At 46.0% G+C, this 12,557-nt stretch overlaps 1 protein-coding gene across 1 annotated transcript in view; it reads right to left on the reverse strand.

The window, feature by feature from the left end:
• The window catches only part of ALDH1A2 (aldehyde dehydrogenase 1 family member A2), a 92,396-nt gene that overhangs the window by 6,946 nt on the left and 72,893 nt on the right, over positions 1–12,557 (reverse strand). Inside the window, exons 8-12 of the mRNA XM_006744122.3 lie at positions 6,703–6,805; positions 4,599–4,783; positions 3,073–3,237; positions 2,280–2,437; positions 1,890–1,964 (exon numbers count right to left, since the gene is read on the reverse strand). Of these exons, the coding sequence (XP_006744185.1) occupies positions 1,890–1,964; positions 2,280–2,437; positions 3,073–3,237; positions 4,599–4,783; positions 6,703–6,805 (686 nt within the window). The remainder of the gene's footprint in view (positions 1–1,889; positions 1,965–2,279; positions 2,438–3,072; positions 3,238–4,598; positions 4,784–6,702; positions 6,806–12,557) is intronic.

A 12,557-nucleotide genomic window follows, 5' to 3' on the forward strand; every position in this document is an offset into this window, starting at 1 on the left:
GTTGTGTATTTCATTTATCCAGCAAAATCTCAAGTGCTTTGATGAACCACATCTTCTCCCACAGGCCAAACACTCAATACTTCAGCAGACTGATCATGAACTGGCACTGGCTCACAAAAGGATGCATTCATTAATGGCAGAGGGAATGGACATAAGGATGTTTCCTCTTGGGAGTCACAGGATTTAAGAAACACAGAACCAGCTCCTTTCAAGAGGAGGGAAGATTTTTTGTTTTTGTTTTTTTAGAGAGAGTGTGAGTGGGGGCAGGAGGGAGGGGCGGGGTTGGGGAGAGCAGAGGGAGAGGGAGAGAGAGAGACTCTCAAGCAGACTCCACACTCAGTGAGGAACCCAATGTGGGGCTCAATCTCATGACCCTGAGATCATGACCTGAACTGAAATCAAGAGTTGGACGCTTAACTGACTGAACCACCCAGGTGTCCCGGGGTAAAATGTTTTTTTGTTTTTTTATTGGGGGAGGTGCGTGTCAGCTCAGGAAGACCCTGGCTACCATTCACACTCTGAATGCCACTCAAAAAATCCATTTATATATGAAGGCGGCAAATAACATCCCCTTGAGTGTAGTTCTCCACTGCTACAGTCCCATTTTTCAGGTCCTTTGCCTCACAGGAGGACCCTCCACAGCTCTGATCCCGGCCCTGAAGAGTCCCCACACCTGGCCTCCCTGCTTCCTTGGCTGCATATCACGGCAGCCGCTGAAACCTACGTTCAAACCTCACATCTGCCACGTACGGGCTGCGTGACCTGGGCAGGCTGCTTAGCTAGTGCAAGCCCCAGTTCTCCACCCGAACCATGTGGGACGTGAGGGGAAGTGTATCAATCCCACTCTGTCATCATGAAAATCAAATGAGACATTAGGAAAGAAGCTAACATAAAGCCATACACAGAGCGGGCATTTAATGAGTGATACCTATCAGCGTTAATTGTAAAATCCTCGTGATGGGTCTTCTTCCTCTAGTCTTTGCCAGGACGTCCTCTACCTGCCAGAAATCTCGGCCTTAAAACCTCTGGTATCTCCTCAGCTCCCACAGAACGTCTAAGCCCTCAGAGACTGGGTTTAAAACAACCTTTCCACTTGTATCTTCAGCATCCTCCAGCCATCCTACGTCCAAACCCTGCAGTCCCAGCCTCAGAGAACCTACAGGAGCAGAGCAGGTGACGTAAGGGAGGGGCTTGGGCATGTGTAAAAACGAAGGGCTACCAATATTCAGGCCCCAGAAACAATAAGGACGGTGGGGAAGAAGGCGAGTTCTAGAGCTCACAGCTGCAGCAATTTTGCTATGGGGGAATGAAAATAAGCAAGAAATCCAGATTTTATGGAAAGCCTCATTTTTGAATGCCAGTTAAGGATTTTAAAATGTGGGGCAAAGTGAAACACTTCTGCAGGCCAGATTTGTCTTTGGGCTGGCAGATGGTGACCTCTGTTTTAAACACACCAAATCCCTGATGTTCTGTATTTGTTGTACCTTCACGCCTTGGTTCCTGCTATTCCCTCTACATGGCAAGACTGGTCCTCACAAACTGAAACGTGATTTGCTCTGTGAAGTCTTCTCGGACCCCAACAGGCAAATTCCATGGATTGTTTCCTCTGTACTTGCAAGAGGTTTGGCACACTTCTATCAAGAAAGCAGCCCTGATTTTGTGAAATAGATGGTAAATTTTTATCCATTCCCACGTAAGGGAAGGGAGTTGTGTTCTATTCATCTTTGTGACATGTAGCACAGTGCTTCGTTTATAGAAGTACGTGCTTAACAAACTGTTTGCTGAATGAATGGATGAGAGTAAGAAAATTAAACAATTGTGTGCATACTCCTCTAGGCTGGTATTTGTAATCCGTTTCTCTGCAGGCACCAGCAACTTTGGACACTTACATTTCTCTCCCATTTCCAGACATCTTGAATCCCCCAAAGGGGCTCTGGACATTTAAGGCATTGTAACAATTGATCCTAAGAAAAGAAAACATAGTACCGTGAGTGTGAATTCTGCTTGCACAGAAGTAGTCCCCTCAGCATAATAGTTCTTTTAAAAGTTTTATTTTCTAATTCCCCTTTTTGCATATGAAATATTTAGAATTTAAAATTGACTTTGATCTCCTGACCTAGCCATTAAGGAGTGTATATCCCTTTTCAGGGCGAAGGCTGGTTGCCTTCCGTCTTCCCCATCCCCCCGGAGGATATGCTTATGACCCACACTCCAGAGATCACGAGTACCGCCAGTGGTGTGTGTTATGGCCAGAACCATGAGGCTGGCCCTCATCTTACCAAACAGTCCCAGCTTGCATTGCAGAAGACACTGTGAGTGCCTTGTTGATGTCATTAGTGAAGACGGCTGCTACAAGTCCAAAGTCTGAGTTATTGGCTCTTTCGATAACTTCATCCATAGTCTTAAACCTCAGAATTTCCTGAACAGGTCCAAAGATCTGCAACAAAACGGTGTGAGCCAACATGGGGTTGTTGCTCTGCCTTCATTATTTAAATGACATTTAAGTTTAGTAGCACAGAACTGTAAAATTGCTCAAACTTTGCCAGAACAGGATTATGTGAGTCTAACTTTAGAGTTCATTTAAGGCCCCCTCTCCTCCATCCTCCCTGGCATCCCCGGATCCCACGGTCTGTACCAATGCTGCCTTCTCCATGATTCCCCAGCCACTGCCCCAGACCTCAGAACGGCTGCTGGCTGAGGTGCTCCGGTCGCCCTCCTGCACAAACGTGAGGTGGCCTGGATGCTTTCTCCTTCCCGGCGGACAGCTTAGTAACCCACGTCTGAAGGATTGACCTGTGACTAGCATATTACTAAGGCCAGTGATCGGCTGTTATGATTGTCCTCTTGGCTAATAATAATTGCAGTCGAGGAGCAAGTCACGACCTGCCTCCACCTAGCTTGCCTGCCTTCTGATTTAACATTTTCTTGAAAGCAGGATTTGCACAGACATGTGTATTGTTACAGAATGTATATCAAATATAAAGAGCCAGAGCTAGAATATCATCTACAAGAAATGCTCTGGAAGCCATCCCAAGAAAGGCATGGCTTCCGCTCGAACCCCATATTTGATACCTCCTCTTTGGCAATGCGCATGTCGTCGGTGACGTTGGAAAACACGGTGGGCTCGATGAAAAACCCCTTTCGGCCCAGCCCTTTGCCTCCACATTCCAGCTTGGCACCCTCGGCCACACCACTCTGGATGAGTTCCAGGATCTTGTTGTATTGTTTCTTATCAATCTGCAAGAGAAATTTCCTAAAGACTCCATGTAAGGTCTTCTATGAAAAGAGAAAGAAGTGTGTACTCAAGGATCTCTCACTTGTGATTTTCTCAAAGCTCCATTATATCTAGTCATGTCATAGGGGACTGCTGCCATTTAGGCAATGTTCTCCGAAAAAATGGTCACTTTGTATGTTTAATCCGATATACCGAGAATTCCATTAAATGCACTGCACGGATGATGGTGCCAAATCAGAAGTACCAGATGCAGAGTTAGGCAATGTTTCTAAATGATGGAGAAACTGGCTAATTGATTAAATGCGGTTTCTAAATGGGGAAAAACTGACCGCTATAACCAAATGAGCAGTTCACCAAGTTGAACTGATACTAAAAAGATGAGAACAATAGGTAAGCTCCATGGTGCTTCAAATCCTGCTGGGGTCTATTTTTGATGGAGCTCCTATTACACCTCTAGAGGAAAGGGTTAAGTATAAAGAGCAGGGACCAGCTTCCTAGTCCATAAAATACGGTTAGTCTTGCCCACCCCCCAAGTTATAGTCATCATTCAATTATGGTAAATACAAAAACCTAAATTCACTTAAGTTTGAATTACTCGGCTAGAACATCAGTCATCTTTCAAATGGTCCCCAAATCTAGGAGATGTTGTTTCTTATCGGGAAGACCTATATGCCAGAGATTCAGATGCAATCTGATCCAAGTATCCTTTAAAAATTCCCAGACTCTATCTACAGTTTAAGATTCGACCAGAATTCTATCCAGAAATACACCTTGATGATTGTGGAGAACGTGCAGAGCCAGATAGTGTGGGACTTTTGTGGCCCTCCCCACGGCACTGCATGAAGCCTACAGAGTAAGAGACAACCATACAGCAGGGGGACAAGTAGACAGCCCTCTATTCCCTACACATTACAAGCCACAGGTAGGCCAGTTTGGCAGAGAGATTCCTTAGCCACGGATGAAAGGATACAGGGCTTCTGAGAAAGAGAGATACCCACTCTCCCTGACCGTGGCATTTGCAGGGATGTCTTGAAGGCCAGTGGTGGGGACTGGTGGGTTCTCAGGTCAACCTCCATCTTGTCATGCTCAGGTCCTTCCTTAGAGCTAAGAGACTCCCACTTACCCCCAGAGTTCAAAGCAGCCTTGAGGCAACTTTAATCCCTTAATGTTTCCAAGATAACATTTCCAAAGGGAAAGGGAAGCTTGAGGAATAAGCAATGCCTCACCAGCTCCAATTCCAGCCACGAAGCCGAGGTGGGAGAGCAAGGAGGCGGGAAAAGGACGCTGTTTCCGGGGTCCCACTAGAGTGTCTGGCGCTCGCCAGGGATTACGAGGAGAAAGGGCATGTTTAGGATTTCTCTACCTGGGGTCCCTGCTCCGTGGTGGGATCAAAGGGACTCCCCACGATGCGCCTCTTGGCCCGCTCCACGCTTCTTCTCACAAACTCCTCATAGATGGACTCCTCCACAAAGATGCGAGACCCAGCAGTGCAGCACTGGCCCTGGTTGAAGAACACTCCCTGGTGGGCCTGCTCCACAGCGTAATCCACTGCAAGAGGAGACAGCCGTGTCCTCAGCACCGTTCACCCGCGGAGGGCCCGTCCACGCAGCCCCCTCCCCTCCCCCTGCCGGAGCCCCGGGTCTAATGCCGCGCTCACCGCACAGTGGAACCGTGAGGAGGCAGCACAGGGGAAAGCAGTGGCTTGAGAACACAGTTTAGGACAAGTTCTGGCTAGATCCTGACGTGACTTGCTACGCGACCTTGACCTTGGGCAACTTCACTTCTTTGCGTCTCGTTCTTCTTCTGTAGAACGAGGGCCTGGACCACACCATCTAGAACGGGAGTCTCAAGCTCCACGTGCCAAGGGGCCAGGCAGATAATGGAGTGGTATCAATTGGCCAGCCAGGAAAACAATCTGATGGAGACTCAGAAGGAAAGCCACTGCATTTGGCTGTTACTATGCATGAATGTAAGCCCCTGGGTTGCCAGATTCCGATTTTAAGAAAAAACAGACATCAGGATTTTTCTTTTCTTTTCTTTTCTTTTCAAGATTTTATTTATTTATTTGACAGAGAAAGAGACCGCGAGAGAGGGAACACAAGCAGGGGGCGTGGGAGAGGCAGAAGCAGGCTTCCCGCAGAGCAGGGAGCCCGATGTGGGGCTCGATCCCAGGACCCTGGGATCATGACCTGAGCCGAAGGCAGTCGCTTAACCAACTGAGCCACCCAGGCGCCCCTGAAATCAGGATTTTTAATGTGTAGTTTTTATTTTTTAAAGTGCTGTGTGACATTTTGACAGTTAAACATATATATGCCCTGCGTTGGGTCTCGGGACTGCCAACTTGCAATCCTTGATCTATAGAACTTTGTAGCTGTATGTTTAATTAGTATTATGGTGAATTAAACTCTAACAGAAATGGAGCTTCTTGAAAGATACCAAGTTTTCTCTACATTTACTGGAATTGTATAGCAGCAAATAACTTTCATCTCAGAGCTTACACTTCAAGATAGGACTAGCAAATACAGTGTGTGCTAGTTGCTAAATGACTGACTGAATCAATCAGGCACTCATCAGTCAATCAGTCGTGTCAATGGAGGACCTACTCCCCAAGAGAAATTTAGGTGTGACAGTTCTGATCCCTCTGACAACCAGCATGACGCTGATGCTTTATTCTTCATGGACTCCAAGTTGGGCCTGAAAGGCAAGCAATCCGCTTTCTGTTTTCTGACCTCCCAGTGGTGAAAGGGAAAGCAGCTCTGTCTGGTGGGATGGGAGGAAGAAAAAGAGGGTCCGAAAGAGCTTCTGAATTTTTATTCCCTGGAAAGCTTTTCAAAACAGAAGGACCACACCGATGCAGAATAGCCTAGAGGGCATCCTGCCTGGACATGGGGTTTCCTAGATTACTGCTCCACGCCGCCATAGGGTCCTACCTCCAAGGTGTAAGCAACTGACCAAAGTGCATCGACATTCTCAAAGTCATGGAAGCAGCAGAGGATGGGGGTACTAAACAGAGGAGGGGTTGTGGGTTTGGGAAAATGTTGGCAGGGCTAGTGAACTAGAATTTTTGTAATGATCTACAAAGCCACCAGACACCGTTGAGAACTTTCAGATTTCTTGAATCTAAGCAAAGAGAGGATATTTCTGGTTTTGAGAGGCTTAGACCATTGCTCTTTCCACTACACAGCACAAAGCAGGCCTTCTGCTCTTCTATCCTGGCCTGAAGTGCCACAGAGTCAAAGCAGCTCAGGAGAGTCTAGAAAACACTCTGTTCAGCTATTAACTGGCAAGTGCTCTTCCCCAATACTAAACTAGTTGCCCTCTAGGAGGAAGGGTCCAGGTTCTTCTACTTGAAGCTTCTTCTTAGCCTCACAGATCTTTTTCTTAGTGTCCTGTCAAAAGTGGAGATACAAAAGAGAGCACCGAGGGGCAATGTACCGGGACATGGAGGAGATCTGTAGTTGACTTACAATCAGCATCAGCAAAAATAATATTGGGACTTTTCCCTCCAAGTTCCAGAGTTACTCGCTTCAAGTTACTTCTTCCAGCTGCTTCTTGGATAAGCTTTCCAACCTGAAAGAAAGGAAATGGAGCGAGGTTTTGCACACCTTGCAGCTGAGACAGTCAGTGGCCAAAGCCAATGGTGGGAGGCAGCAGGGATGGATCCTGCAAGGCAAACTAGCAAACTAGCCCCATGGACAACGCAGGAGCAGCTCCCGTGGTCAACTTGGTCAACTTGGGTGGACTAGATACAAGTCAGTTGGGATGCAGTTTAATGTCTAATTGGAAGTAAACTGGAAGTGAATTGGAAGACTGCTTTAGTTTCATGATGAAAAGAGCACTGAAAAGGGGTTTAATCTGGAAACTTAATCATTGAAAGATTTCTTTAAAGGCAACTGGCAAGCAAAATATGACTAGAGGTTTTCTACCACTGTACTGTGGCTTTTAGCTCTGGACTCTGGTCTCAAAAAAAAAAAAAGGCCAATTGGCTCCACATGAAAGACATGATGACTGTAAAAGAAACTCTTCATGGATTTATAAAACTGCCAGGTATGACTTTAATCAGATGGTTCAAAGAAGATACAGATGTTACACCTTTGCTTCTGCCTAGTTCTGTAAGTAAAAGGAGTCCAGACAGCTGAGGATCTGTCTGTATGTGTGCAATGCCTATTTACTTAGAAGCCAAGCAAACAAGAAGCTAGGCTGGAGATAGCATTTACCACTGTGTAAAGTCGTGTTTCTAATGAAATTGAAAGCGTTCAAATGGAAACAGGGATGTACCACCTACAGCCTCCCTTCGAGGAAGAACACATTGATTACCTCGGTGAGTAGAAATGTTGCCAGATCCTTCAGAGTTGGCCTCAGATGAAGAGCGTTTCCTTGCCCAAGAGGATCCCCTTCCCCTGGGTGGCCTATCCACTGGTGGCAGGGGTACGAAGATCCTCACCTTCAGCTCACCACAGGACAGCTCCAAAGGACAATCTATGTGCCCCCATGCTGCCTGTTGTTGGCGGAAGCCACCAGGCCTGCATTGCAGTTCAGTTTCCCCTTGTGCCCACTTCCCTTCAGCAGGGATCCCTCATAAATAATCAGCATGGCAAACTCTGTCTCAGCAACTGCTTCCAGAGAACCTGAGCTGTAACAGAGTGCTACTCTACTATGGAGTAGAGGTCCCATTATGGAAAATGCCAAGTCCCCACAGAGCCCACATGGGCAGTTTGCTCTTGTTGAGATGAAAAATGCAACTTTTGCCTGGAATCCTACAGAAAATAAAAGATTTTAAAAGCCTGGAGAAGAGAAATGCTACATTTCAGCCCCTCCTGCCCCTTGATATCCTCAAGTAGGGCTAATAACTCCTCAGGCAGTGTAGTCATGGTTGAGAGAAAAGGCTCTGGAGCCTGGAAGTTTTACTGATTTTATCACTTACCAACTGTTTGACCTTGGGAAATTAATTTCTCTGAACCTCAGTTCCCTCCTCTGTAAATGGGGCTAAAAATAGTATCTACCTCAGAATCCATTGTCCTGAGGATTAAGTGAAGGTACTTGGGCCTTAAAACCTAGCCTGGTACAGAGTAAGTACCCACACATGGTAACTACACACAGGCAGGAGAAGTCGGGGCCCCTCTGCTTCCTTGTTCAATGCAGAGAAATGGAGCTGATTGTAAAAGGAGTTACTGCAGCTAGACTTTCCAAAGCAGGTCTCCCCTTCTTCCCTCAAACAGCCTCTGCATATCAATTGCTTCAGGAAAATATTGGGGAAATGCTGACTTCCCTCAGCCTCTAATATTACTCATTCACTGGATTAAATGCTTTTATGTTATTATTACTCTCCCTCATGGCAAAAAAAAAAAAAAACGTGGAAAATATACTTTCATTCTAAGGAAACCTGTGGGGGAAAGACAGTGATGTCTCTGAAAGAGCTAGAATTAGAGAGTTTCTTAATTTGCAGGACGACGCTAGTTTCCAAGGGGTTGAAAAATACTAACATGTGGCCCTAAAGATTAATGGGTGGGCATCAGCCCCCCAGTCAGATGGTCCCTCTCCCACCTTGCCAGGTTGTCTTGTCTGTCTTCTACCTCAAGGTAGACTCCCTGGGAAGACAGGCTAATAAAGGCCCTGTTCTCAGGCAGACATGCTCCCTCTCCCTCTTCTTCAGGAAGAAATTACATGTATATGATGGAAAGGAGAATCTGGCTCTCTGTTGTGGCAAGAGAATAGCAGTCAGGTGGAAGTTATGACTGAAGCCTGAGATCTCGAGCGTGAAACCTGCACGCAAGGGCAGCTGGGACAGCGCCGTGGGGAGTCCCCGACCAGGCTATCCCCCGCGACCGCCTGTTGTCCTGAGGAATTCTAGGGTTCTTGGCTCTCTCTGCCCTGAGGAATCCATATTCACTGATGATGACTCATCTTAAAGTCCAGGAAGATAAACAGGCAAGTGCTTTCTCAAAAAAAGGCAACCACTGGAATTCATGAAAATTATTATTAATTATAATAAAAAAAACTAACATTTGCTGAGTCGTTCTGTGTCAGACATTGGCATGTATGAGCTCATCTAAGTCTCGCAAAAACCCTTCAGAGTAGGTACTATCTCATGTTAAAGGCGACCAAACTGAACAGCTGGAAGCCAACGGATGTTCCCAGGTTACCCGGCAGGGGGCTGGTAGAGCCCGTCAGAGCCCAGGGAGACTGACACCAGGGGCCAGGGGTGGGTCACTTGCTCTATGCCCCTCCCTTCCTCTCTACTTTCTGCCCTGTCTGCCTTCCTTTCTATATTTACTGAGCACCTGCAGCGTGCCACACACCACCAAAACCTTGGCCCTGAACTCCAAATTGATTTCAAAGTGAGTAGGAATATCCCCTTTTGAAGATACAGATGATGGTCACACACGATCAGCTGCAAAACTAGCAGTTGGCCTTCAGAGTGACAGAAATAAGAAACAAGCGAAGGCATGGAGAAATCACAGGTTTCACACACAGTAAGACGCTGAGTAAATGTCTGGGGCTGGTAAAGGGAGTGCTGGCCCAGCTGGTATCACGGTTCTGTCAGCCCTACTCCCTGACATTAATGAAAGAAGTTCTAGGGGTTGGTGTTTTTTGCCACAAGGAAATGTTGTCCAGTGATTATTTTCATGGCTACGGTAACTATACAAAAACCTCTCTCAGTCTGTGGTCATCAGAGAATACCTAAGAATAATTTTTCTGGGGTCAGTGCTTTGCCAGTCTTTCCTTAGAAACCAAATTTGTACTAAACATTGCAAGGCAAGTCTCAGATGAATAATGCCTTTCCTTTTCATCTTTGGAAGAAGGTCAAGTTGCAGCTCGGCCTCAAGAAACAGCTGGATGGGGGCGCCTGGGCGGCTCAGTGGTTAAGCATCTGCCTTCAGCTCAGGTCATGATTCCAGGGTCCTGGGATCGAGCCCTGCATTGGGCTCCCTGATCAGTGGGAAGCCTGCTTCTCCTTCTCCCACTCCCCCTGCTTGTGTTCCTGCTCTCGCTATCTTTCTGTCAAATAAATAAATAAAATCTTAAAAAAAAAATAAAACAGTATAGCAAAAATTAAAAAAAAATAAAGAAGAAAGAAACAACTGGATGTATGAGGCCACGGGAGAACCATTCCCATCTGGAGCAGCCTCTGGACCGGACACTGAGAAAAACCCAGTTTTCACTGATCCCCTTCATTCACCATGTATTGCTGGTTCTCCTACTTCGTGTCAGGTGCAAGGCTGGGCACAGTCCTGCACCCGGAGGGCACTCGCAGCTAAGAGGACTGCATTATAAACTTAGCAGGTGCTCAGTAAGCGAAGCTTTGAGGTCCACTTGGGAGAAAAACCTGGGTCAGAATGTAGTATTAGATCTGAGCAGATGGGATTAGGGCTCTGCAGTACTTTGTTATAAGCCAGGGTCAGAGCACTCTGGTCCTTATGCACAGAACTGGACTTCGGAGAATGTACTATTGCTCATGAATTCTCTCTGTGAGTGGACAGAGGTTAAATGACCCCAAATAGGCACTCCTCATGATCACTACCAAGATGGGAAAAGAGATGATGGAAAGGAGAACAGATACAACTCCAAAGCAGGAGATTCTTAACAGGGCAAAGTAATGTTTAAAAACAAAGAGTTCAAGTGAGAACTGACTCCGTGTCTGCTTACAAAATATGATAGGTCCTGTGCAAACTAGCCTAAAATACTACTTGTACAAACCCCATACAGAGGTTTCCAGAATTACAATCTATGGAGTTAGACAAGTTCAGAAAGAATGAAATACAGGCACTACACAAAGGCCTGGGGTTAACTGGCCCTTCCAAGACAAGAAAGCGGTGAGGGGGGCGTTCCTTGGGGATACGTGCTGCTGGGTCAGAAGGCAGAAGAGCATGGAGAGACAAATGGGGTTGCAAGATACACAGGCCTTGTGAGGGGTTAAGAGTCAAGTCAACAGGGATGGATTCATAAAACCAAGTCCTATTCTGATAAAAACAGGCAACATCTCCTGTCTTATTGCTGACAACCTGGCTAATTATAAGCATATTCAGGTTTGGAGACTACAGTTTGGCCCACGGGAGGCAGGAGACCCAGGTACTCCAAACTGTGGCTTGGCTCCTAACTCCGACTGCAATGTGGGAAAGCCACTCTGGCTCCTTGAACCTCAGTTTCTTTACGTGCAGAATGAAGGCACAGGCCAAGCAGTTAATGTCCGTGGTACTCGAGTTAGTTAGAAGAGTTTAAAAAGACATATGGGGCTCCTGGAGCTCCTGCTCGTTCTGAGAGTCTGTCCACAATTCTTCTGCATTCTTCTTGCTTATGGAGCAGAAGTAGCTTTTCATACAAGTACCCAGCTGCCCTGAATGATAGAACCACCTTTTTTTTTTTTTTTTTTTTTTTAGTTTCCTGCACAGAACTCATTATGAAAGAGTAAGTGATAGCGTTCCTGCCATGTGGTTTCTTAACTTTGCATTCCCCGTAGTCAGCTGTATCTGGGTACCCCAAACAGGCGCAAGGATGCGAAGGGGGGGCTCCCCCACACATAATGGAACTGGGCTTGCTCTCAGCAGGAATGTTGGCACAGAGCAACTCTGACTCCCATCCTCGTTTTGAATAGGCTTCAAGATTGGTATGAGGAGTATCCCTGGAAGAGCCACAATGGACCAGACCACGTTCATGGCAATGTAGCAGGGGCAGGAAAGGCAATTTGGTGCTTTGCAAGGGAAAGGATTTGTTATACAGGACAAAAAAAACACATGAAAGGCCTTCCCATATGTGCTCTTTGCTCTTCATTTAAGGCTGTTACTGCCTGAACAGAATTTATGAAGTTAGGTAAAATTTTTATTAATTACTGAATTGTCCATATTAGGAGAGGTTCTTGCTCAGAAACATTTCTTTTTATTAATTAGTTAATTACACCTATTAATAAGGGTGGATTCTTTCTCAGAGATATGCTACCTTTTTAAAAAAAACAAACACCTCAGTAAATTGGTTGAAAATGCCTGCTTTCTGGAATGTATTTTCATTTCTTAAACCTCAAACAGATTGATTCTATGCTTTTTCCCTCCTCTCCTTTCTTATTTTTCATTGTTGGGCTTACTGGTTGACTATGATGGAAACAGGAATGCTGAAAATATGCATAATTGGATATTTCTTGTCTTTCTGAAATATCTACAAATAATAGCCCAAATCAATCTGTTCAGATTTCCACCAGAAAGTAAAAGGACCAAGATATTTAAGCAGTTCCTTTAATCTCAGTGTAACAGCAATTTCCAAACTTTGTCAAATTCAGATTATGAAAGCCAATATGGCCACTACCGACCCACGCCCCCCATCGCACACCTGC

The sequence above is a fragment of the Leptonychotes weddellii genome, chromosome 9, assembly GCF_054177405.1.
Source record: "Leptonychotes weddellii isolate Sample4059 chromosome 9, ASM5417740v2, whole genome shotgun sequence".
Classification (NCBI taxonomy): Eukaryota; Metazoa; Chordata; class Mammalia; order Carnivora; family Phocidae; genus Leptonychotes; species Leptonychotes weddellii.